This window comes from Stigmatopora argus, chromosome 12, assembly GCF_051989625.1.
Source record: "Stigmatopora argus isolate UIUO_Sarg chromosome 12, RoL_Sarg_1.0, whole genome shotgun sequence".
NCBI classification, from domain to species: Eukaryota; Metazoa; Chordata; class Actinopteri; order Syngnathiformes; family Syngnathidae; genus Stigmatopora; species Stigmatopora argus.
In genome coordinates this window covers 8586572-8605995 of record NC_135398.1, presented here as the reverse complement: position 1 = coordinate 8605995, position 19424 = coordinate 8586572, and the positions used below count along the sequence as shown (strand labels likewise).

Sequence of the window (19424 nt, the reverse complement as noted above, 5' to 3'; positions counted from 1 at the left end):
AAATGCAAGTAACAATCCAAGTTAAAAAAATTTATTTACAGTTAAACATTTCAACATATTAGTTGGCATTACATTGAAATGTTGATTAGTGTAGCCAGTCTTTTCTCCAATTTGTCCACCTGTAGACATATGACATCTTAGTTAAAGGTTCACAAAACAATTTTTACACTTATAATTAATTTTTGTAAAGTACATTAGAAAATAAAATTGAGCTGGGGGAATAAACACTTAAAAGAAAAAAAATGGGAAAATAAACTTAGAAAAGATGGGGGAATTAAAAAAAAAAACTTGGGGTACATACACTTAGAAGATAAAAATGGGCTATAAACACTTGGAAAAGAAAAACTGGGGGAATAAAATTAGAAGAAAAAAACAGGGCCTAAACACAGAAAATAAAATTAGGAAAAAAGATGGGGGAATAAATAAAAAATAAAAAACTGGGGGAACATACACTTAGAAAATAAAATTAAGAAATAAACAGGGTGTACACACTTAGAAAAGCTGGGGGAATTAAAAAAAAACTTGGGGTAGATAAAATTAGAAGAAAAAAATGGGCAATATACACTTGGAAAAGAAAAACTGGAGGAATAAAATTAGAAGAAAAAAACAGGCTATAATCACTTGGAAAAGAAAAACTGGGGGAATAAAATTAGAAGAAAAAAAACAGGGCCAAACCCAGAAAATAAAATTAGAAAAAAAACTGGGGGAATAAACACTTAGAATTCCTGCTCTAACATTAACTGAGATCCTTCTTACCTTAAAGATTTAGTCAAAGAGCTGTGGAAATGATTGGCCAGTGAAACATCACCATGATGATTTAGGCTTTTATTTAATTTGGATTTTCAGAAGTACAGAGACACCATATAATTCAAGTGGGCAACTTGCGAGGAAGATCTCTCAGGCCTGTTGCATGCAAAAAAAATAGCAAAAGTTAGAATATATAGAGACTGGAGATTCAACTTTTTTTGGGGGGTGGGGGGGTACTTTTACCATGATCTGGCCCAGTCTCCTCTTCTGTAACCTCAAGAGTGCTCTAGGCATGCTAGAAGAGCTGCATCTTGGTGCTAAACAGGGAAAAATAGCACACCAAAAGAAGCATAAGTTAGCATATACAGAGCCTGGAGATTCAACAGATAGGCTTAGTTGTTTTTTTTTTTGGGGGGGGGGGGTAGTTTTATCTTGATGCTAAACAGGGAAAACTTGATTTAACCAAGGTATTTGGGGGTTGCCAAACAACTACAGGATAGAGAAATCTTACAAGAAATTTAATAATCAAAATAAAGAATGAAATGGTCAATATTAGAGTGGAAAACAGATTTTTTAAATATATTTATTTTTAGATTTTACTAAATGCTTTTGGAACTAAAAACACAAAAAGGAAAAAATGGATTAAAAAATTGCAATTAGTGATTTAAAGGGGAAATGACAACATATAATATACATGTATAATCTTCATTTGAATTTGATCCTAACAGAAAGTCGGCACTCATGATTTACTTTCTCGGGCCGCACAAAATGACGCGGCGGGCCAGATTTGGCCCCCGGACCGCCGCTTTGACACCAGTGAGCTAGGAGAAAGTTGGCTTAATAGTTTTGTATATGGCGATTAAATATACAGACTGACGTTAACAGCTAGGAGAAAGTTGGCTTAACAGTTTTGTATAAGTGATTTTTTTTTGTAAAAACAGAACAATTACAAATCGACAACGGGTGTTTAGCACCCGCAATGAAAACTATCATTACATAAAACACAACCGGAATTAAATCATGCCTCTGGATGTCATTCTAGAGTGAGCATTTACCCAGCAAACTGTCGGTTGATGTCTCGGCGTTGTTTGATTAAATTTAAAGTCTTGCTACACGACTCAATAATGGAGAGAAAACGGACAACATACTTTTAAGTCAAATCGTGACGCTAACGCTAATGCTAACTAGTAACATACGGCACACAAACGGCGAGGAAAAGAAGCGCAAACTTAAATTGTCGACGGTGTGCTAAACCTGGCATTAAACTAAGATATTTGTTGGCGTTTTGGGCTCAATTAATTGCTGAAAAATCTCCCGATAGCGTCATAAAAACGCATTTGGGCCAGTGAATTGCTCTGCTCCTTACCTTGTTGGTGTGCTCGTCGACAGACCAGCGTGTGAAAGGCGTTCCAAAAGGAACGGTTACTGAGCATGCTCTTAATTATCTCAGCTGCTTCGACAATAGGCGTAACCACGCCCATATTGTCCCGCCACGTTGAAAGTGGAAAAGATTATGGCTTGCTTACCGCGCTCCAAGAGGTGGTTTGTCCTCCCAAACTTTCATTGTCTATGTTTTGAAGATGACGTGGAATAGTCGTGAGTTTTGTGGTATTGATGCTATAAAACAGTACGTATTAGTAAACCAATTTCACCAAATATTGAGTAACATTTGACTTAGTATTTTACATCAACTCACCATTATTACGAGCCATCTGACTCAATTAAAAGTTTAAAATTTGACACGCAAAGAATGCTGTTGTTTAGCGAATGACACTGATCTAAAATGGCCGACATGCCATCACGCGTGTTTCTCCTATCAGTGAGCTTTATCTCAAAGGAACTTTTGGCGAGGATAGTCCCCTCTGCTTATTTCTGCTTTCGTCGATAAACACCCATCGTCCTGCGCATGCTCGGCAGAAGGCGCTGCTTTCCGCTTGAATTTGAGCGTCAACAGTCCAGACCATGAGGGAGCCGTACAAGCGCCGACAACGCTTTTCGCTTGAAACTGATGACGATTCCTCCCGGGACAAAAATGACACTTTGTATGATGGTTCTGCAGTGATCCCCAAACTGCTGGCCGCGTGCTTCTACGGAGTCATTTCCTTTCTCATCGTTGTTGTGAACAAAAACGTCCTCAGCAGCTACAGGTAAAGTACAAAGTACGTGGGGGCGATACTATATTACTGCTCCCAACCCGGAAGTATTCTCTTGTCTAAGTGAGGAAGAAAGTCGTATTGCCAGCAGGACCCTCTTTTATGGCTAGATTTTGTCCGATGGTTTAGTTTTTCACCATATCTTGACCACCACTCTTCGATCGCTGCCAGCTTCTCTCAGTTAATGAGTTGGACGTCTCTCGTCGTCAATGGCAGCCCTCGAGTTAATTAGCCCAGTGAAATAAGTTTACTCCTACCGCACGTCCTCTCCTTAGTTTGGAAGAATCACCTAATGATTGTCGCGGGGGGTGCTGGAGCCTATCCAGGGGATTTGGGGATGTGGGAGGAAACCGTAGAAAACCCACGCAATCTCCATATGCCATAATATTTGATTTTAATCACACTTTTCAGATTTCCTTCATCAACATGTGTTGGCATCGGTCAAGTGAGTGCATCCCATCCTCTACAAATCATCTGGCCATATAAATATGCTAGTTTACATTGCCTCGCTTCGCTTTTTTTTTTATAGATGCTGGCTACCGTGGTAGTTTTGAGGATCGGCAAAATATTGGGCATCATTTCCTTTCCAGATATGGACTCAAGTATCCCACGCAAGGTGGCGTCAATTTTAGTATCACATGTTGCGAGAAAAGTGGATTCAGTGAAGGCAATCTGTGTATTCATTTTTTTCCTCCCTGCAGATATTTCCACTTCCTGTACTGCATGCTGGGAATCAGATATCAGGACTGTTTGGGACTCAACGACTCAGGTTGGTTTCTAACAAACACACGTTACGACACAATGCAGCTTTCTTGACGCGTGTTTTTTTTTCTTAGTTTACCCATGTTTACAGTTTTGAGGCGGTTCAGCATCCTCTTCACCATGTTGTGTGAAAGCATCTTGCTAAGGCGAGTCAGTCCCAAAACCAGAAACACGTGAATGTGTCAACAATTTGACTGAGCGTCCCCTTTTATTTGGTCATCAGAAAGACCTACACAATGGCCATCAAAACCACTGTGTTCACTATGATCTTTGGCGCGTTGGTAGCAGCCAGGTGAGTTGTCATTGTCATCCCAAATGTAACGGCACCATCTCATTTAAGTAAATATTTGATGTACTGTATTTTCCGGAATATAAAGTGCAACTAAAAGACACAAATGTTCAGAATCAGTTGGCACCCCTGTTCTAGTGGATGTATAGCACTACTACTAGTACTACAGGTTAATATAGTGGATACATACAGCTTCAACTAGTGCAGTGTTTCCCAACCTTTTCTGAGCTGCGGCACACTTTTTGCATTGAAAAAATCTCAAGTGACATCACCAATCTTCAAATTCAAAATGATGTCACCAATATTAACAAAAGTCATTCTCATCAAAGTTTTATCAGCAGGAATCACATAATTATTCCAAAATCAAAATTTTCACCCAGACCTAATGTCTGTATGACACAACCCACTACTACCACAGCTCTATCTAGTGGATGTATAACACAATCACCTACTACTACTGCATCTTATAATTCAGTGCGCCTTATATATGAAACAAATTTTGAGATAGACCATACATTGAAGCTGCGCCTTATAGTGCCGAAAATATGGAAACTCACAATGTCTTTATAATAACAGACAATTATGAATAATAAACAAGTTGTTTGATGCACATTTTAAGGGAAAATGAATGTTAATTCCGTGTATATTTTCTTTGAAGAAAAATTGACCTTTTTTTTAATTTAAGGCGCATGTTATAGTTCAGTACGCTTTATAGCGCTGAAAATACGCTGTATTGATTCCCATTTTTTATAGCGCCGACCTGGCGTTTGATCTGGAGGGCTACATATTTATCATGCTGAACAACGTGCTGACGGCGGCCAATGGCGCTTACATGAAGCAGAAACTGGACGCAAAGGTGAGCACGGTGTCTCGTACTAGTCTTCCTTTTTTGTCCCATTGCATATTTTGACTCTGTTCTCGCAGGATTTAGGCAAATTTGGACTTCTCTACTACAACGCTTTGATCATGATTTTTCCCACTACAGCATATGCGTACTACAGCGGAGAATTGAAAATGGTTCGTTTTTATTGTTAAGTGTACAAGTTTCCAAATAAACCCTCATTGCTTACTATTGTAATGCTGAGACTTGGCATATACGTTTCAGAGTTTGGAGTATGACGGGTGGTCCGACCGGCTGTTTGTGGTGCAGTTCATCCTCTCCTGTGTGATGGGGTAACTTTGACAGCACGCTATTAATGTACGTGACCCCAAACACTAATTCCATTTGTCGGTTATTCTTCACCAGGTTTGTTTTAATGTACTCCATTATGCTGTGTACACAGTACAACTCAGCTCTCACGACCTCCATTGTGGGCTGCATCAAGGTAAACGAGACGGTCCTATGAGTGTGATGCTCGCAATTGTAAAGCGATTGGATCTTTTTGCAGAATATTGTGGTGACCTACGTTGGGATGGTCTTGGGCGGAGACTATGTTTTTTCCTGGACTAATTTTATTGGGCTGCACATAAGGTAAGCTGAAATGAGGCTGTGAAGGTAAAGGATCATTCCAAAATTGGAAGATTAATGAAAAAAAGACACATGTGCTACTAAAATATAGTTTGTGAAATTTTCCTTGTCCTGTAACCGGGAATAAATACGAAAATCTATGATATTTTTTTTAAATGTCATCTAAAATACCCCTGAATTATAAGAATGTCCTCTTTCTGTCCCAAAAGTATTGCAGGCAGCCTTGTGTACTCTTTCATCACATTTGCTCAGGAGCAAACAAGTAAGACAGTCTTCAATACTTTAATTACTAAATACTTGATTTCCATGTTTCTGTATGCTAACTCCAAATATTTCCATACTTCAAACAGAAACAGCGTGAATTCCGTGACCTACCTCGAAGAAAAACAACTTCCAGTTTTCACCTTTAATGCCTATCATTAATCATCCTTTTAATGAATAATAAATAAATCATTTTTTCTTTTAAAAAATGACAATGTATAGTAAGGCTTTTTTCTTTAAAAAACATGGATAGTAAGGCTTTTTTTCTTTTAAAAAAAGTACCATGTATAAAGCTTTTTTTTCATTAAAAAGGCCTGGGATGACAATGACAACTCACCTGGTGCAAATATGTACTTCTTTCATTCATTTTAATGTTATTAATTCAGCTTTTAATCACATTGTATGAAATTATAACTATTTCTTTTAATTGCTAATATTTTTTTAAATGCTCAAAAAGTCATTTGGCCTGTCCCTTGTGGTTTTATTATATGAAGCAGCTTACTTTTTCAAATATAAGCATTTACCTAGTAAAGCAGTTGTTTTTATTCAGGTGTCATTTACAGAGGGAGCAAGCCGAACATCACTCAAAAACAGCACTAGTGGCTTTCTAATGTACTCTGAGAAGAAACGACCTCAAGTCTGGAGTGTGAGTTGAAAGGGAGCAAAGTGATTTCAAGGCAACTTCACTGAATTAGCGGCATGGCTGAAGGTTAGCACCCGCTCAAATCAACTCTAAAAACATAGCAACTTTCGAGCAAAAAGACTGTGCTTTAAATGCTTTGAAATGAACTCGGTCAAAAAAAGAACAACTGGAATGCCTACTTCTTCAATTACACGACGTATATTTCAAGCAATGTGCTCGTGAGCAAAGCAAGAGGAAGAACGGAAACAAAGACGGTTAAGAATGTACCAACGGATGTAAGAAATCTATACAAAGCTTAAAATCATTGACATTCTGACAAGTTAAAGAAAAAGTAAAGCAAGAAAGCCGGTTCTAAAGATCCCCCCTCAAAAAAGCGTTTACAATACAAGACATCACTGATGTCAGCGGCGAGACACAAACAAACCTGTGGTGGTTTATTTCTGAGTGAATTCTGTCATTCTGCTGCTGCCTCTTCTTCTTGACAACCGCAGAAATGTACAACGAAAGTGCAACTAAAGTGAACTCGCGACGTCATTTTAAAACTCTGCCGTTCACAAATGTTCAAATGGCTTGAAAAGCAAATACCCATTATAGACTTTTGTTAAAAAATATAAATATCTTGTGTAAAAAAATATTAATGGGATTTTTTTTGTTTGTTTTGTTTGAAAAAAAGAGATTCTTGGCAAAATGCTGTCAGTCAGTCGAGCAAGAGTTCACAGCTACATGGGTGCGCTCGATAGACCGGACGAATCGGAACCCTGCGCCGCCTGGAGTATCGACGGCAGGTTTTTGGGGTCGGCTCGTTTTACGGGCGGTCACCGAGACACGGTCGACGCATTTCTCACCGGGAAAAAAATGGGCGGCCGCTCTTCAATTCTCCTGCGTCGTGGTGGCTTCCGCTTGGCTGGGGGCCGAAAGCTCCGTCTCCATCTTGAACCTCTTGGCCGGCTTGTCTTGCAACGCCGCGCCCGTGTCTCTTTGGTCTGCGGGAGCCTCGGGGGATCCGTTTTGCTCGCGACTGGGCGAGCCCGGGTGGCTGCATCCGTTGGAATTGTTGTCCGACGGGGCAAGGGGACCGTCGCCCGATGGGGCAAGGGGGCCGTCGCCCGACGGGCCGTTGGACTGATCAGGTTCCCGTTTCACTTGATTCTCCTGGACACTGTGGGTGCCGTCTCCTAGATGAGTGTGACCCGCGATACCTGTCAAAAACATTGTTAAGCAGGCGCTTATCTTTTAACCGTACGTTCACACTTTTGATTCACAAAAAGTAAGGCTGCAACAACCAATTGATGAACAAAATCTATCATTATAAATTTATTTTTTCATTGACTTTAGTAATTTTTATTCTTGCTTTAAAAAACTGGTCAATTTTCTTTAAAAAATATTCATTGACTTTAGTCATTTTTTATTCTTGTTTTAAAAAACTGGTCAATTTTCTTTGAAAAAATATTCATTGACTTTAGTCATTTTTATTTGTTGCTTTAAAAAACTGGTCAATTTTCTTTAAAAAATATTACATTTAATTGACAAATTATATCAACACGATTCAGAGAAAAATATCAACCAGCAACTTCTTTCTAACTAGAATTCACATGATTTGCCAGGTATTTTTGTTGTTGTTGTTGTTTCATACTCAGAAACTTTATTTAACTAGACACTTGAACAGGTTAACTGTACTTCAAACAATACAGTTGCTCGTTTTTTGTTTTTGCTGCTTTTCTGTCTTAATGATTTGATTTGGTGATTCTTAATGATCCCATTGACTCTGATTTGCTTTGTACTTTGTGCTTTTGCTTGTTGTTCTGCAGCCTTTGCGACTGTACTGTCTAATTTATAACTATGCCTTTTCTTGCTACTGTCACAATTAAATTTCCCGAATACGAGATGAATAAAGTTATCCAATCCAATCGCCATTATTAAATTGTGAAGGTACTGGATTTTCTGCACTATAAGGCACACTGGAATATAAAGCGTATTATCGTTAGTTGCAGCCCTGCTAGCTAGCTCACCGTTGTGACTGCTGCTATCTTCCCTCTCCGAGTGGCTGGCGCTGCTGCTGGACGTGGTGGGTGGGGGCGACGTCGCCCTGCTGGAGGCTACGCTCTCCGTCTCGTCTAGTAACCTGTCCATATAGTCTCTAAAGGCAGACAGCGGCGTACAGCCACGTTACACACGCCAATTTGGACCAAAAAAACACAGTGTCCGCACGCAACCTTCAACTTGCGACTTACATTTGACCCAACTCATTGCCGTTGACAGCAATAGACGCCGATGGATGTCTATTCCAGTCAATGGCGACCAATGAGATAAACAAATGAGTAATTTGTTTATCAACGCAGAAAACCATTTTAGTTGAGCTTCTTTTGGACCAAATTTGCCGATTTTTTTTTCCGGTTATGTGAATATTTTAAATAAAAGATCCATGTTGTCTTAAAAAGAAATAAATTGTATCAACTAAATTTAAAAAAAAAAAAATCCCGAAAAAAGAAAAGGGAAACTTACGTGACACCGGGGTGAAGGTTGTATTTCCTTTTTCCAAGTCTGGTTTGCTGTGCAAAGAAATCATAACGCTCAGACTTCTTCCACATGTAATAAAAGGCCACACATTCTCCTACAGACCTAGTTCTCACCTGAAAGATTTAATTCAGCAAGACATGAAATAACCATTATTACAATTGTCAAACAAGGAGACAAAAAAATGACGATGCTTGAAGGTAATCAAATCTATCCAGTGTTTAATATTGAATTCAACATCAAGAGAAACTGCAAACCGTACTTCGGTTTTCAGCCTATTTATCATATAATTTAAGATTCAGAAACGTGGAATACAAGGCATCGCTTTATAAGCCTGACGGTCCGCCAGGATTTGCTAATATTAAGGCGAAAATCCTGAAAGGAGGAGGACATAATTAAGAATTTGTTGTGGTTCATCAACTATGAACTTACCTTGTTGGCCTGTATTAAATGAAAGTCTTTTCCATAGGATTTTAGTCCTTGTTCAAAATTTCTACATTCCTCTTCGGTCCAGACAGAAAGCTCTTCTGCATAGACAAAAGAGTGTAAACACTTCAATTGCCATCCAAATGTCTTTTTCTTTTCAGTTTCAGACGGACTTACCTCTGGCTGCTTTTACATTAAACCTAAGTCTTCTTAAAGCTTCTTCTGTGTCGAAGTCACATTTCACGAGTTCGTATAATGCCTGAGGACCATAGTTTGGTATTAGTGGCAACAAAAGTGACAGGAAATTGTCTGTTCAACGTAACGTAACATTTTTATCCACTGTCGGGCTCACCTGTTCATTGTCTTTGATGTGTGAACCTTCCGGAATGGCGTCGACACCTCTTTCCTCTCCCGTACGTCTTGATGCCTCCATCAAGAATGCCACCACTTTGTTTTCAGGTAAACACTCGGGGTTCCACAATAGTTGGTCGTCATTTTCATAGACTACTCGACAAATATCCAGACAGAGAAGGGACTCAAATTCAGCTCCATAGGATGACTTGGGTTCATTATGGGCTCACTTACCTTTTTCATTATCTTTATATTTACACAGTCCAATGGGGGTTTCTGCTTGATACATAGACCCCACCATAATTTCCTGTTGTAATTACACACAAGATTGTTTCAAGTCAAATCAGCTGAACGTCACCTTGTGTGTTTAAAAAAAAAAAAAAGAGCAGTTCAGTAAAGAATGATTAAACACCTTTTTCCAGTCTTCTGATGGAACATAATCCTCATCTTCATCGGACTCTTCCTCTGCATCGTTATTACCTGACAGACATTCTGATTTGTTATACATTGTATTAAAAAAAATGTTGATTTGAAAAGCCGGGATGACCTACTTTCAAAGTACTTATGTTTCTGTGGACGAATAAGTTCCGACGTGCCGAGAACCCGTACAGAACGCGTCCGGCCATCGGCGGTCTCCGTGGCCTCGTCCTCCTGCGCCCCAGAGTTTTTCACGACTTCTTCATCCTTAAAAATGAAATCAAATCACAAGTTTAAAAACGCTGGCGACAAACCACCGACAAGGTCGACGCACTGCATTTCTTTTGAGCTCTACGGTGCCTCTGCTGCTTTCGTCATTATCCAGCTCGTCGTCCTCGTCGTCGTCTTCGTCCTCCTCTTCATCTTCCTCTTCATCCTCATCTGCAGGCGACGCGCCGCCATACCCGTAAAGACTCAGGAGTTCGTGGATGGGCATTTCTCCTTCCTAGAAGCGACAATTTTGGTTGCAATACACGGCTGGCAACAACAAACAAAAAAGATCGGAGACAATCTCAGAGCTCACGCGTGCCAGATCTTCAATCTCGTGGGCGTTGGCCTCATCGGTGGCTTCGAGCATTTCTTCCTCTTCCATTGTCCGTTCGTCGTCAAAATCGTGGACGAGCATGTCCGCTGATGGGTCGAAGTCACGGTCGACGGAACCCACTGAGCCCCCTAATTAGGCAACATAGACACATTAATTAATAGTTGTCTGATTTTTTTCAGATCTTATCACTTTCTGTTAACAGGGACTACCAGCAATAGAAATGGATTGATAACCAATTATAAGGTACACCATGGCTTTAAAAAGTCAATGTGTCAGATACTCTTGAGCTAATGGTAAATAACTACAGATGAATACAAAATTAGGTGGCCAAAATATGAATTACAATGTGGGTGTGGTCTATTCTATCGAGATAACAATTCCAAAAACGGATGTTCCATTGACCCAAGCAAATCAAATGGTAGCATGCACTTCTCTTGCTAATAAAAGGAACATGTCCGGTGAGTAATTGTGTGTTGGCTCGACACAGCTATAACCACTTAGCCCATTAGCTAAATAGATAAGCTCCCTTGATGCGTATCTAATTATAGCACTTGTCTTCAAAGGAAATAAGTTGATAAACCAAGGCATGAAAAAATACAAATAACATTATTGCAGTCTGTCATTTCACATTCAGTTATGTATTTATTGTACCGACTTCACTTGACCCACGGATAGATGTCAGTGTGATAAAGCAGAAAAGCTATGTTTCATTGAAAAAAAAAAATTGTCAACAAGTCTTGTTAATGTTTCGTGTCTAAATATTTTTTTCAGTTTTGAGTGAATATTTTGTTATTCAGTTTTGGCTAAATTTCAGTACATGCAGGGATACTATTCTTTAATTTAAACCTTTTTTTATTGATTTACTTTTTCTTTTATGTATAATTAATCTATTACAAATAATTTTGATGTACTTTTCATGTCATTTTTCTTTTAATTAACCACTTTGAGAGATTTTCTTCTTTGAGCATGTAGAGAATAAAATGATAGGTTATTATATTTTATTTTAAACAATTATAGGGTTATTCACAAAGTAACAGGCAGCCTTTTTCCCCCATTTTTGCATTTTAGAGAACTATCAAGATGGTGCCATAGCGGACTAAGTTACTAACTCTCATAAACTCTCAAGTAATGGGAAATTAGACTTTGGTAAAATATTCATTTATTAACATGTTTTTAGTAAAAAAAAAATCCAGTAAAAAATTGATTTCACGTCCGTCGCCATTGATTGCAAAAGAGCTTAGCACATTTTTAAAAGGTCTAACTTTTAACAAAATAACGTAACATACCTGGGCTTGAATTCCCAAGGGAGGACTGCAAGGAAAGACAAATGTAGTGAACATCAAGAGTAATCGCACAATAAATATTCGAACAATACGCATTATTTTGGCCAACTGACGTCCACACAAAAAAAACGCGCCTGCCACTTAGTGGTCCTTGAAAACTGTTACCACTTTTAATTGGACAAAAAGATCGGGGGAAAATCATATTTTACTTGCACTATAAGTGATCCGTGTGCATTTTCGAAACCAAACTCTAGTGGAAGTTAAATGCTAATTCCATTTAAAATAGCACGTCAACCCTTTCAAGTTCCGCGTGCTAACAACGACACTACACGCACACAAACGGGAGGAGAGGGGAAAAAAATCCTCCTTTAAAACCCACACAAACACGACAACCCGACGGTAAATTTCCCCCGAATAGGTTGTGCGGGAAAATGAAATGTTACCGAACAAAACCGCAAAGTCGCTAACACCGCAGCTAACGCTAGCCAAATCCGAAGTTTACTAAACACGTCAATATAAGAATAAATTGGATCTATTTAAAAACACGAGCGACGTGGTGATGGTTTTCTGTATTTTCAACAAATCAAACACACGACGCGAATACCCGGCTGTGATCTTTATTTTCGGCTGGACATATTTTGTTATTTTTTTCCGATTATTTACTTGACTTTCTTACCTCCGCCATGTTTGCTCTCCTGCAGGGTCACGCGAGTACCCGGATGGAAAACCCCGCCCACCTGAACTCCAGAACCCAACAGAACCGTCGACAACTGACAAACGAGCATCGAGTCCGATCAGTCTGCCATTCTGAGCGGACACGACCGCGCGTCATGGCTCGGTCACAAACGAAACAAAGACCTTCATTCACCAAACACGTAACAATAATAACCCAATTTTTTAATCCTCCATTTCGGTGGGCTCGCTGTAATGATTTCCCACCAGATCTAGCCGGAAGCAGATTGTTACATTCTGACCTACTTCAAAATAAACTCATTATTGTAGTTTGTCTATGACAACAATATACGTCCAATTCATTTAAAGTGAGAGGAACCATCAAGGGCAACTAACGAGTTATTACAGATATATAAAAAAATTGAATTATTCACTGAGAGCACTCATATTTTATTATTTTCTTGCCTCTATATATTCTACTCTGATGTGAAAATCCTGCATTTCATTGCAAATAAAGAGAGACTCAAAATTTCTCATTTTATCTTTATTATTCATTCCTCTTCCGTAATGTTTATCCTCACAAGGGTGCTGGAGCCTATCCCAGCAAAGTATGGGAGGTGAGATGGAACACCCGGAATTTTTTTTAATCCAATCACCTCACGACGACCACGAGGGTGCTGAAGCGTAGCCCAACTAACTACAGGCAGTAAATACCCAGCCAATCGCAGGGTACGATGAGACAAACAACCATTATTCCACATACTCATACCTACAAATAATTTAGAGCGTTCAGTCATGCATTATTTTTGCGCTGTGGGAGGAAACTGGAGTACCCGGACAAAACCCACACAAGCACGTAGAGGACATGCAAACTCCATACAGGAAGGCCAAAGTCCAAGGTTGAATCCTTGATCAGAGAACTTTGAGCAGTTGTTCTAACCACTTTCCCTCTTTCTTCACTCAAAGTAAACAGCGTAAACACTGGCCACACAATACAGTGACGTATTCTTGAAGGACCATGATGCAAACGTGTCGGTTGCCGGGTCCCACAAACAGCGGCTGCTTATCTGCATGCTCTGCCCGGCCAGCTGACCGATGTGAACCAAGACAACTATCTTGTATCTGCGGATCATGAGCTCCTTCATACGGGCTCGTATCACCTGAAAGGACCAATACCGATTGGAATTAGAGATACTATAGTTAGAAAGACCTACTTGAACTACTTGGTTACCTCACATAAGGTTTTAGACATTTGCCGTGACCACTCCACTTCATATTTTTCCTCTTCGAGGTAGCTAGGGAGTACGTCCTTCAGTATTGCCAAGATAGCAGGGGTGGGGAAGCGTTTGCGAGGCCCTGTTATACCAAAATCTCATTATTGTACTTGTATAATGACAATAAAATCATTCAATTCAATTCAAAAACACTTGAACACAATGTCTGTCGTTTTGATCGAGAGGCTAGAATCAATAGAAAAAGTATCAATCATCAAGGTGATTATGCTCATAGTATCTCAGCCAGCACAGCACTATATTTCAACCAAATAATACACAGTTGCATTTAAAAAAATATTTTTACGCAAGAAAATTGTTGCTTAGGCACCCTCTTGTGGTAGTCTATGAACTGTGCTGAATTGTGAATTTGTGACATCATCATCATCAACAACAACAAAATGCTATGTCTTGCTGCTTTACCCCACATTTTGGCATTTCGGTGTGTATATTATTGTTGTTTTTATTTCTAAGTGTAAATCTACCCATTTGGTAGGTGTTCTCAAGCGTGACAACCAAGGCGTCGTGGTGTTCCTCTATGCAGGAAACATTGCTTAACGAGCTGAAAGACAAGTTTCAGAATTATTCATGAAAGGACAGACATGAAATATAGTTTTATCAGAATATGTTGAATTGTAGCGTGGACTTACTCCTTGGTCTTGCCGGCCGTGTGTTTGACTCCGTGACTTCCCTCAGAAGGCACCCTGCTAGTTTTCTTGTCTTTTCGGGCAGCTTTATCTTTCTGCACCTCAGACATCTTCTTAAAACTAAAATTTCCTTATCTAAACATCAAATCAAAGATTTTTTTAAAATGATTCTTTGGTGCCTGGCCTTTTAAAAATGACTCCTCCAGGAAGCTTGATGTTTTCGTTGTCATGGCAACGAAAACCCATCACATAGGGAGAGTTGGCGACGTAAATAATGGACAGCCATCTTGCGTCCCATCTATAATCACAAATATCTAGTTTTATGATTAAGCTATCTATGGTTTTGACAGCAAGAGTTATCTTTAAACCAAGTTGAACATTTCAGTTTGCGATTAAAGGCCAAGAAGTGGAGCAGGTGATCAAATTTAAGTTAAAAAGTGTACAAAAACAAATAAAAAGGTACTAATATTTTCTTTTCTTTATTACCCAAGTAAACCCAGTACATTATATTGACTTTTCCGCATATTTGCTTTTCAAATCTTTGGATGGGAAATGTACATTAAATGTTTGCATAATTCTGTGTTTATTTCAAGACATACAGCCATTGAAAAAATCATGTTCAATCTGCTTAAAATTAAGGCAAACAAAATGTAAGCAATTTGAATCAGTCATAACCAACACTGACACTGAAAATGAAGCTGAAATACAAATGCTATAAAATAATAATAATAACAATAATAATAATCAAATTAAAAACAGGTGCTTTGTGTGCATGTCAGACATGTCCAGCAGAGTGTGAGTAAAATGACCACGACATGCCGAATTAATTGATAAGTTTCTATATAGGAAACCTGGACAGAATTGTAGATGAATTCATATCATGTTTTTACAACAGTACACTGCATTATGACCTCGTTGGCATAGAGGAGCATCACACTGAAACAAATGGTGAAAAAACAATGCAAACTCATGCAGCACTGGAGTTATTCATGGCCAGTAATACTTTTTTTTCACAGGGAAACCCACATGGTAAACAATAGATGAAGAGAAATGGTATTGTTCCTTATGACACCAATAAACAAGCACAAACACATTTGTATTCCTTAGAGAAATATTTGAAACATATCTCTTTATCTACACTTTTTACACTTAAATATTTCACTGTATATATTGCTATTAGAAAATGAACACGGTTAAAATAAAGACAGTTAAAGCAGAAACAGGAATATTCAATCCTTTTTTTTCTGGTACACATTCATCAATTCTTAGATGTCTATCAGTTAACCATGCCTTCCATTTAAGATTAAGCAGCATTGCATTTTCTCAATGCAGTATTAAAACCTCCCTTTTTCCACTATATGGCACTACCCTTATTTATCTTAAGGCCCAATAAGACAATAAAATGTGGTGGGAAAAAAAACAAGGAAAAAAGTGTTTCATCAATCCCATGCAGACAAGGTCCTCATATTGTTATTTCTTTTTTTTTTTTTTGCATTGCACATGCCCCACAGTGTCTATGTCAAACTGACATACTACAACTCTTAAAAATGAATGGAAAAACAGCAACAACAAAAATTAAACAAGAACCTTAATCTCAAATAAATTTTAGTTTGAGCACATTTCTAGAGTCTATTTAAGTTTATTCCTAGCTAAGAGACAAGTTCAAACAAATAACATTTATTCTGCAAAAACAGTGCATGATTGTTGATATCCCATTCCAAAGGATGCATACTGAAAAATACAAGACAATGATAAGTCATTAAAACCAAATAGGATTGAAGAAGGTAGTAACAATTACGGTAGATCTTTTGTTTTTGTTTTTTTAACTAATTACCTATCACTGACGGCAGTAGACATCTAATCCAGTAATCTTTTCGCTCATTCGTCTATCCCTGCCATGGTAGCCAATGAGTTGATAAGGTATAATGGAATGCAGTTTGAATGAACCCTATTATAGACATTTTAGCAGATTTTCCACTTTTAGATTTTAAATATATAATCTATCATCTTTTACAGTAAATTTACAAAGACAACAAGTAAGACAAAAATTAGGGACGTTTGGCTGCATCACTTTATGGATCTGCAACGAAGAGTTCATTAAGATTTCACTCCTGGAGGGACCAAAAGTGTTTCAAGTAACCAGCAAAACGTTTTGCATACAACTCATCAACCGTCTCGGATGGATGCTCTCATTTCCAAAATGAATGAAACGAAGGAGAGATTCCTCATCAGAAACCGGCTTCCACTGTTTTTGCTCTTAGGCAGGTCCACTAATTATCCGCCAAATATTTCCCTGTGGAGAAAAAAGGAAAAAGTATAGAGACCATGTTTGTTTTCATTTAAAACCACCCATTCAGGGTGTCTCCCTGCCTGGTGCTCGTGATTAGCTGGGATAGGCTCCAGCACCCCCCGTGACACTTGCATAAGCAGTATGGAAAATTAATGAATGGATATTTATTTTAATTTTATCATTTTGTTCCTTTTTCATTATTTCCCATAGCAAAATATGAAACTGTCCAGACGAATACTACTACATTTCGATGTAAAAAAAATTACACATATATTGTACTGTGGGTCACAATTGGCCCCCGGGCTGAAAGTTTAAGACCCCTAGTCTCAAGGTTCCCACTGACCTGCAGCAAATCTCTTTTTTATTAGGGATAGCCGGTAGCCGGTTCCGAGCAGCTGGATATCGCAACCGGACATTGTGCTGCCCTCACTGGTGAAGTGGACTGCCAATTGGGACGGTTTACATGGACCCTCTGTTGTCTGGAAGCGGCCCAAGAGCGCCCCGACTCCTACACCACAGAAATTGGACATAAAATCACCACAGAGTAGGACTAGAATTATGTAAAAGGAATTTTTGAGAGGACTCAAAAGATAACTTGCCTCCATTTTCAGATCTATTAGAAAGGCTAGGAATCCTCCACTGTATCATCTGCTGCTCAGGATTCCTTTAAAAAAAGCACTTAAAACTTGATTGAACGTCTACTACCCAGATGTCTATCAATCCTCAGGCATCCAAACAGCATTTCTGCTAATAAAAAACACTGAAGAAAAAAGTCTTACCAGGTGGCAGTTGGGACCATTGTCTGGAGTTTGGCTATGCTGCCATCCACTGGAACCATGAAATGAACGTTGTGGAGCGGAGCCGGGCTTGTCATTGCATCCATGTTGTATTTATAGTCTATTCTGAGGTCTGTGTTATCGGCATCGCTGCGCCAGCTCAGAGCAAGATTGAGGGGAGTGGACTGGATCCCACTTGCTGCCACCTGAGACACAAAGAAGAGAGGATTTGATGATTGAATGGATGAACTGTTTAATGAGTGAACACGTAGATGGTTAGACAGATACCAAATACCTGGTATTTGATCATATCCACATTGTAATATGTCGCTTGAGGCTTCTGCTCCGCCACTTTCTTAAGATGACTCATCAAGTTTTGCATGTTCACCCAGAACTCCTTAGTGTCTACACTGTCCGTTGGGGAATCACTAAAAGCATCACAGGCAGAAACACAATTTGTTCAATGGGGTTTTTGAATGTTGCGACAAACTAAGCTTTGCATTTGATTTGCTTTGTAAGCCTACCAGCACAGCAACTGTGGATTGGGGAGGACCTGCTCCAGTCGGGTGTAGTTGCTGATGCTAAAAATGAGAATGGGTTGAGTTGGGTGATTGGCAAAATGCCTGGTGATGCCTGCGGGGAAGGAGAGGACCAGTTCCCCTGTGATCTTCACGACACACCTTAAGACAGCAGGGGAAGAAGAAGAAAAATGGTTCACTGTAAGAATTCTCGGTTGCCCTTTATATGCCCTTGTATTTGCATTTTTTTCACTCTCTCTGTTACTCTGACAGGGAACTCCCACAGCCCAAGACTTTTGGGAATTGAGTCTGAGACAAGGCTCAGATGAAAAAAAAAGTATTTTAAAAGTGTGACAAGATTGCAGTTACATCATATTCACACTCTTTATTTATTTACTTTGAACATTGTTAGCAACTCTTTCAAAGCTCAAGTCAACTAAATGTTACATAATTGTAAAAATGTCATTCATCTTGGGCACCATTTTGTCCAACAACACCTTTTGCTGTCGACCAAAATTCACATCACAATGACTTTAGCGCTGAGAAGTGACTATCATGTAAAACAAAAACATAAAACAAACAAAACCCTGAAAAATAATTTGGAGGCCAAAAGACTTGAGCTCTCACAAATCTGACCTCAGTTGCCTTATCTGAATAAATAAAGATGAAATAAATAAATGACAAAGAACATAATCAATTAGATATACAAAAGTCATGCCATTTATTGCGGCAAAATGTGGGCCTACTTGGTGGGGTCAGCTCCCTTGAAATAGGCATTGATAGTTTCTGTGAAGGCAGCAGCCACAGGCAGAGTGTCTTGGGGTCCCATGGTAAGCGGGCTGGGCCCTCTGGAACATCCTATATGAGACCAAGATAAATTCAGTGACACTGTCAACCTGAAAAAGTCCAAGTGAAAGTTACATGAGTAAGATTTAGGAAGGGATGACCAATGAGGACGATGTGGAAAGTACAATGCGCATTCTGACTTGACTCACCCTCTAAAGCTAAATAAAACCTGCCATGGTCAAACCAGACCAGAGGCTGTGACGCCTCTGAGTGAGCAGACACAGGGAGAGGGAAAGAACAGTGAATGAATGAACATGACGGTGAACGGACCACACAAGGATCGGCAAGCTGGATAAACCCACAGGCACCTGTGTTGGAAATGTGAAGGTCCCGGCCTAAGGTCGGCGTGGATGCTGCGCTTTGTGACGTTACGGAGGAGATTGAGGAAGAGCTCTCCGCCCGAGCCAGTGGGGCAAAAGGTGGAGGGCTTCCAGCTACTGGCGGGCTGAAGGGACGAGTCTGGGTGCGTAAAAAAACGCCTAACAG

General features: G+C 39.3%; 4 protein-coding genes and 1 long non-coding RNA gene across 9 annotated transcripts in view; 1 reads left to right on the top strand and 4 right to left on the bottom strand.

Annotated features, from left to right (window-relative positions):
• Positions 1 to 15: 15 nt before the first annotated feature.
• On the bottom strand, positions 16 to 2265 carry LOC144085646 (uncharacterized). The gene is made up of 4 exons (XR_013304200.1): positions 2114 to 2265; positions 991 to 1064; positions 757 to 903; positions 16 to 119 (listed from the first exon to the last, which is right to left on the bottom strand). It is a non-coding gene; the product is annotated as an uncharacterized LOC144085646 (long non-coding RNA).
• LOC144085645 (nucleotide sugar transporter SLC35D2-like) lies at positions 2237 to 6006 on the top strand. Its single transcript, XM_077615131.1, has 13 exons — positions 2237 to 2894; positions 3312 to 3345; positions 3430 to 3516; positions 3602 to 3669; positions 3737 to 3808; positions 3886 to 3954; positions 4705 to 4807; positions 4876 to 4968; positions 5057 to 5124; positions 5198 to 5276; positions 5340 to 5422; positions 5629 to 5681; positions 5770 to 6006. The coding sequence occupies exons 1-13, from the start codon at positions 2710 to 2712 to the stop codon at positions 5778 to 5780; spliced, it is 1005 nt and encodes a 334-aa protein (XP_077471257.1). The 5' UTR covers positions 2237 to 2709; the 3' UTR covers positions 5781 to 6006.
• Positions 6007 to 6199: 193 nt separating this feature from the next.
• On the bottom strand, positions 6200 to 12824 carry mier1b (mesoderm induction early response 1b, transcriptional regulator). Of its 4 annotated transcripts, XM_077615130.1 has the most exons (13): positions 12595 to 12824; positions 11922 to 11946; positions 10615 to 10763; positions 10366 to 10536; positions 10166 to 10298; positions 10027 to 10094; positions 9849 to 9921; positions 9616 to 9767; positions 9441 to 9522; positions 9270 to 9364; positions 8826 to 8953; positions 8333 to 8460; positions 6200 to 7522 (listed from the first exon to the last, which is right to left on the bottom strand). In XM_077615130.1, the coding sequence occupies exons 1-13, from the start codon at positions 12601 to 12603 to the stop codon at positions 7194 to 7196; spliced, it is 1542 nt and encodes a 513-aa protein (XP_077471256.1). In that variant the 5' UTR covers positions 12604 to 12824; the 3' UTR covers positions 6200 to 7193. The 4 variants fall into 4 exon arrangements, with proteins under 4 accessions (XP_077471256.1, XP_077471252.1, XP_077471254.1 ...); XM_077615126.1 differs by lacking the exon at positions 12595 to 12824 and having other exon boundaries at positions 11922 to 12586; XM_077615128.1 differs by lacking the exon at positions 12595 to 12824 and having other exon boundaries at positions 8826 to 8872; positions 11922 to 12586.
• Positions 12825 to 13140: 316 nt separating this feature from the next.
• LOC144086083 (dynein light chain Tctex-type 5-A-like) lies at positions 13141 to 14713 on the bottom strand. Of its 2 annotated transcripts, none has more exons than XM_077615864.1 (4): positions 14512 to 14713; positions 14347 to 14423; positions 13822 to 13946; positions 13141 to 13750 (listed from the first exon to the last, which is right to left on the bottom strand). In XM_077615864.1, exons 1-4 carry the CDS (start codon positions 14616 to 14618, stop codon positions 13547 to 13549), a joined length of 513 nt encoding a protein of 170 aa, XP_077471990.1. In that variant the 5' UTR covers positions 14619 to 14713; the 3' UTR covers positions 13141 to 13546. The 2 variants fall into 2 exon arrangements, with proteins under 2 accessions (XP_077471990.1, XP_077471991.1); XM_077615865.1 differs by having other exon boundaries at positions 13827 to 13946.
• A 251-nt stretch (positions 14714 to 14964) lies between these two features.
• LOC144086268 (SH3-containing GRB2-like protein 3-interacting protein 1) overlaps positions 14965 to 19424 on the bottom strand; it is a 31607-nt gene continuing 27147 nt past the window's right edge. The window contains exons 21-28 of the mRNA XM_077616155.1: positions 19247 to 19397; positions 18839 to 18950; positions 18099 to 18254; positions 17870 to 18002; positions 17578 to 17780; positions 17398 to 17462; positions 17142 to 17306; positions 14965 to 16801 (exon numbers count right to left, since the gene is read on the bottom strand). Coding sequence (XP_077472281.1) covers positions 16779 to 16801; positions 17142 to 17306; positions 17398 to 17462; positions 17578 to 17780; positions 17870 to 18002; positions 18099 to 18254; positions 18839 to 18950; positions 19247 to 19397 — 1008 coding nt within the window. The 3' untranslated portion in view covers positions 14965 to 16778. The remainder of the gene's footprint in view (positions 16802 to 17141; positions 17307 to 17397; positions 17463 to 17577; positions 17781 to 17869; positions 18003 to 18098; positions 18255 to 18838; positions 18951 to 19246; positions 19398 to 19424) is intronic.

Excerpts from the sequence above, each read along its gene's own strand:
- LOC144085645 (XM_077615131.1), top strand. The coding sequence starts at position 2,710 with ATGAGGGAGCCGTACAAGCGCCGACAACGCTTTTCGCTTGAAACTGAT. Across the intron at positions 3,670-3,736 it reads TTTGGGACTCAACGACTCAG|TTTACCCATGTTTACAGTTT; the intron begins GTTGGTTTCTAA and ends TTTTTTTCTTAG. Across the intron at positions 4,808-4,875 it reads AGCAGAAACTGGACGCAAAG|GATTTAGGCAAATTTGGACT; the intron begins GTGAGCACGGTG and ends CTGTTCTCGCAG.
- mier1b (XM_077615126.1), bottom strand. The coding sequence starts at position 12,120 with ATGATTTTCCCCCGATCTTTTTGTCCAATTAAAAGTGGTAACAGTTTT. Across the intron at positions 10,764-11,921 it reads CCTTGGGAATTCAAGCCCAG|GGGGCTCAGTGGGTTCCGTC; the intron begins GTATGTTACGTT and ends TTGCCTAATTAG. Across the intron at positions 10,299-10,365 it reads TAGAGCTCAAAAGAAATGCA|GATGAAGAAGTCGTGAAAAA; the intron begins GTGCGTCGACCT and ends TTCATTTTTAAG.
- LOC144086083 (XM_077615864.1), bottom strand. The coding sequence starts at position 14,618 with ATGTCTGAGGTGCAGAAAGATAAAGCTGCCCGAAAAGACAAGAAAACT. Across the intron at positions 14,424-14,511 it reads ACGGCCGGCAAGACCAAGGA|CTCGTTAAGCAATGTTTCCT; the intron begins GTAAGTCCACGC and ends CTTGTCTTTCAG. Across the intron at positions 13,751-13,821 it reads TGTCTAAAACCTTATGTGAG|GTGATACGAGCCCGTATGAA; the intron begins GTAACCAAGTAG and ends TGGTCCTTTCAG.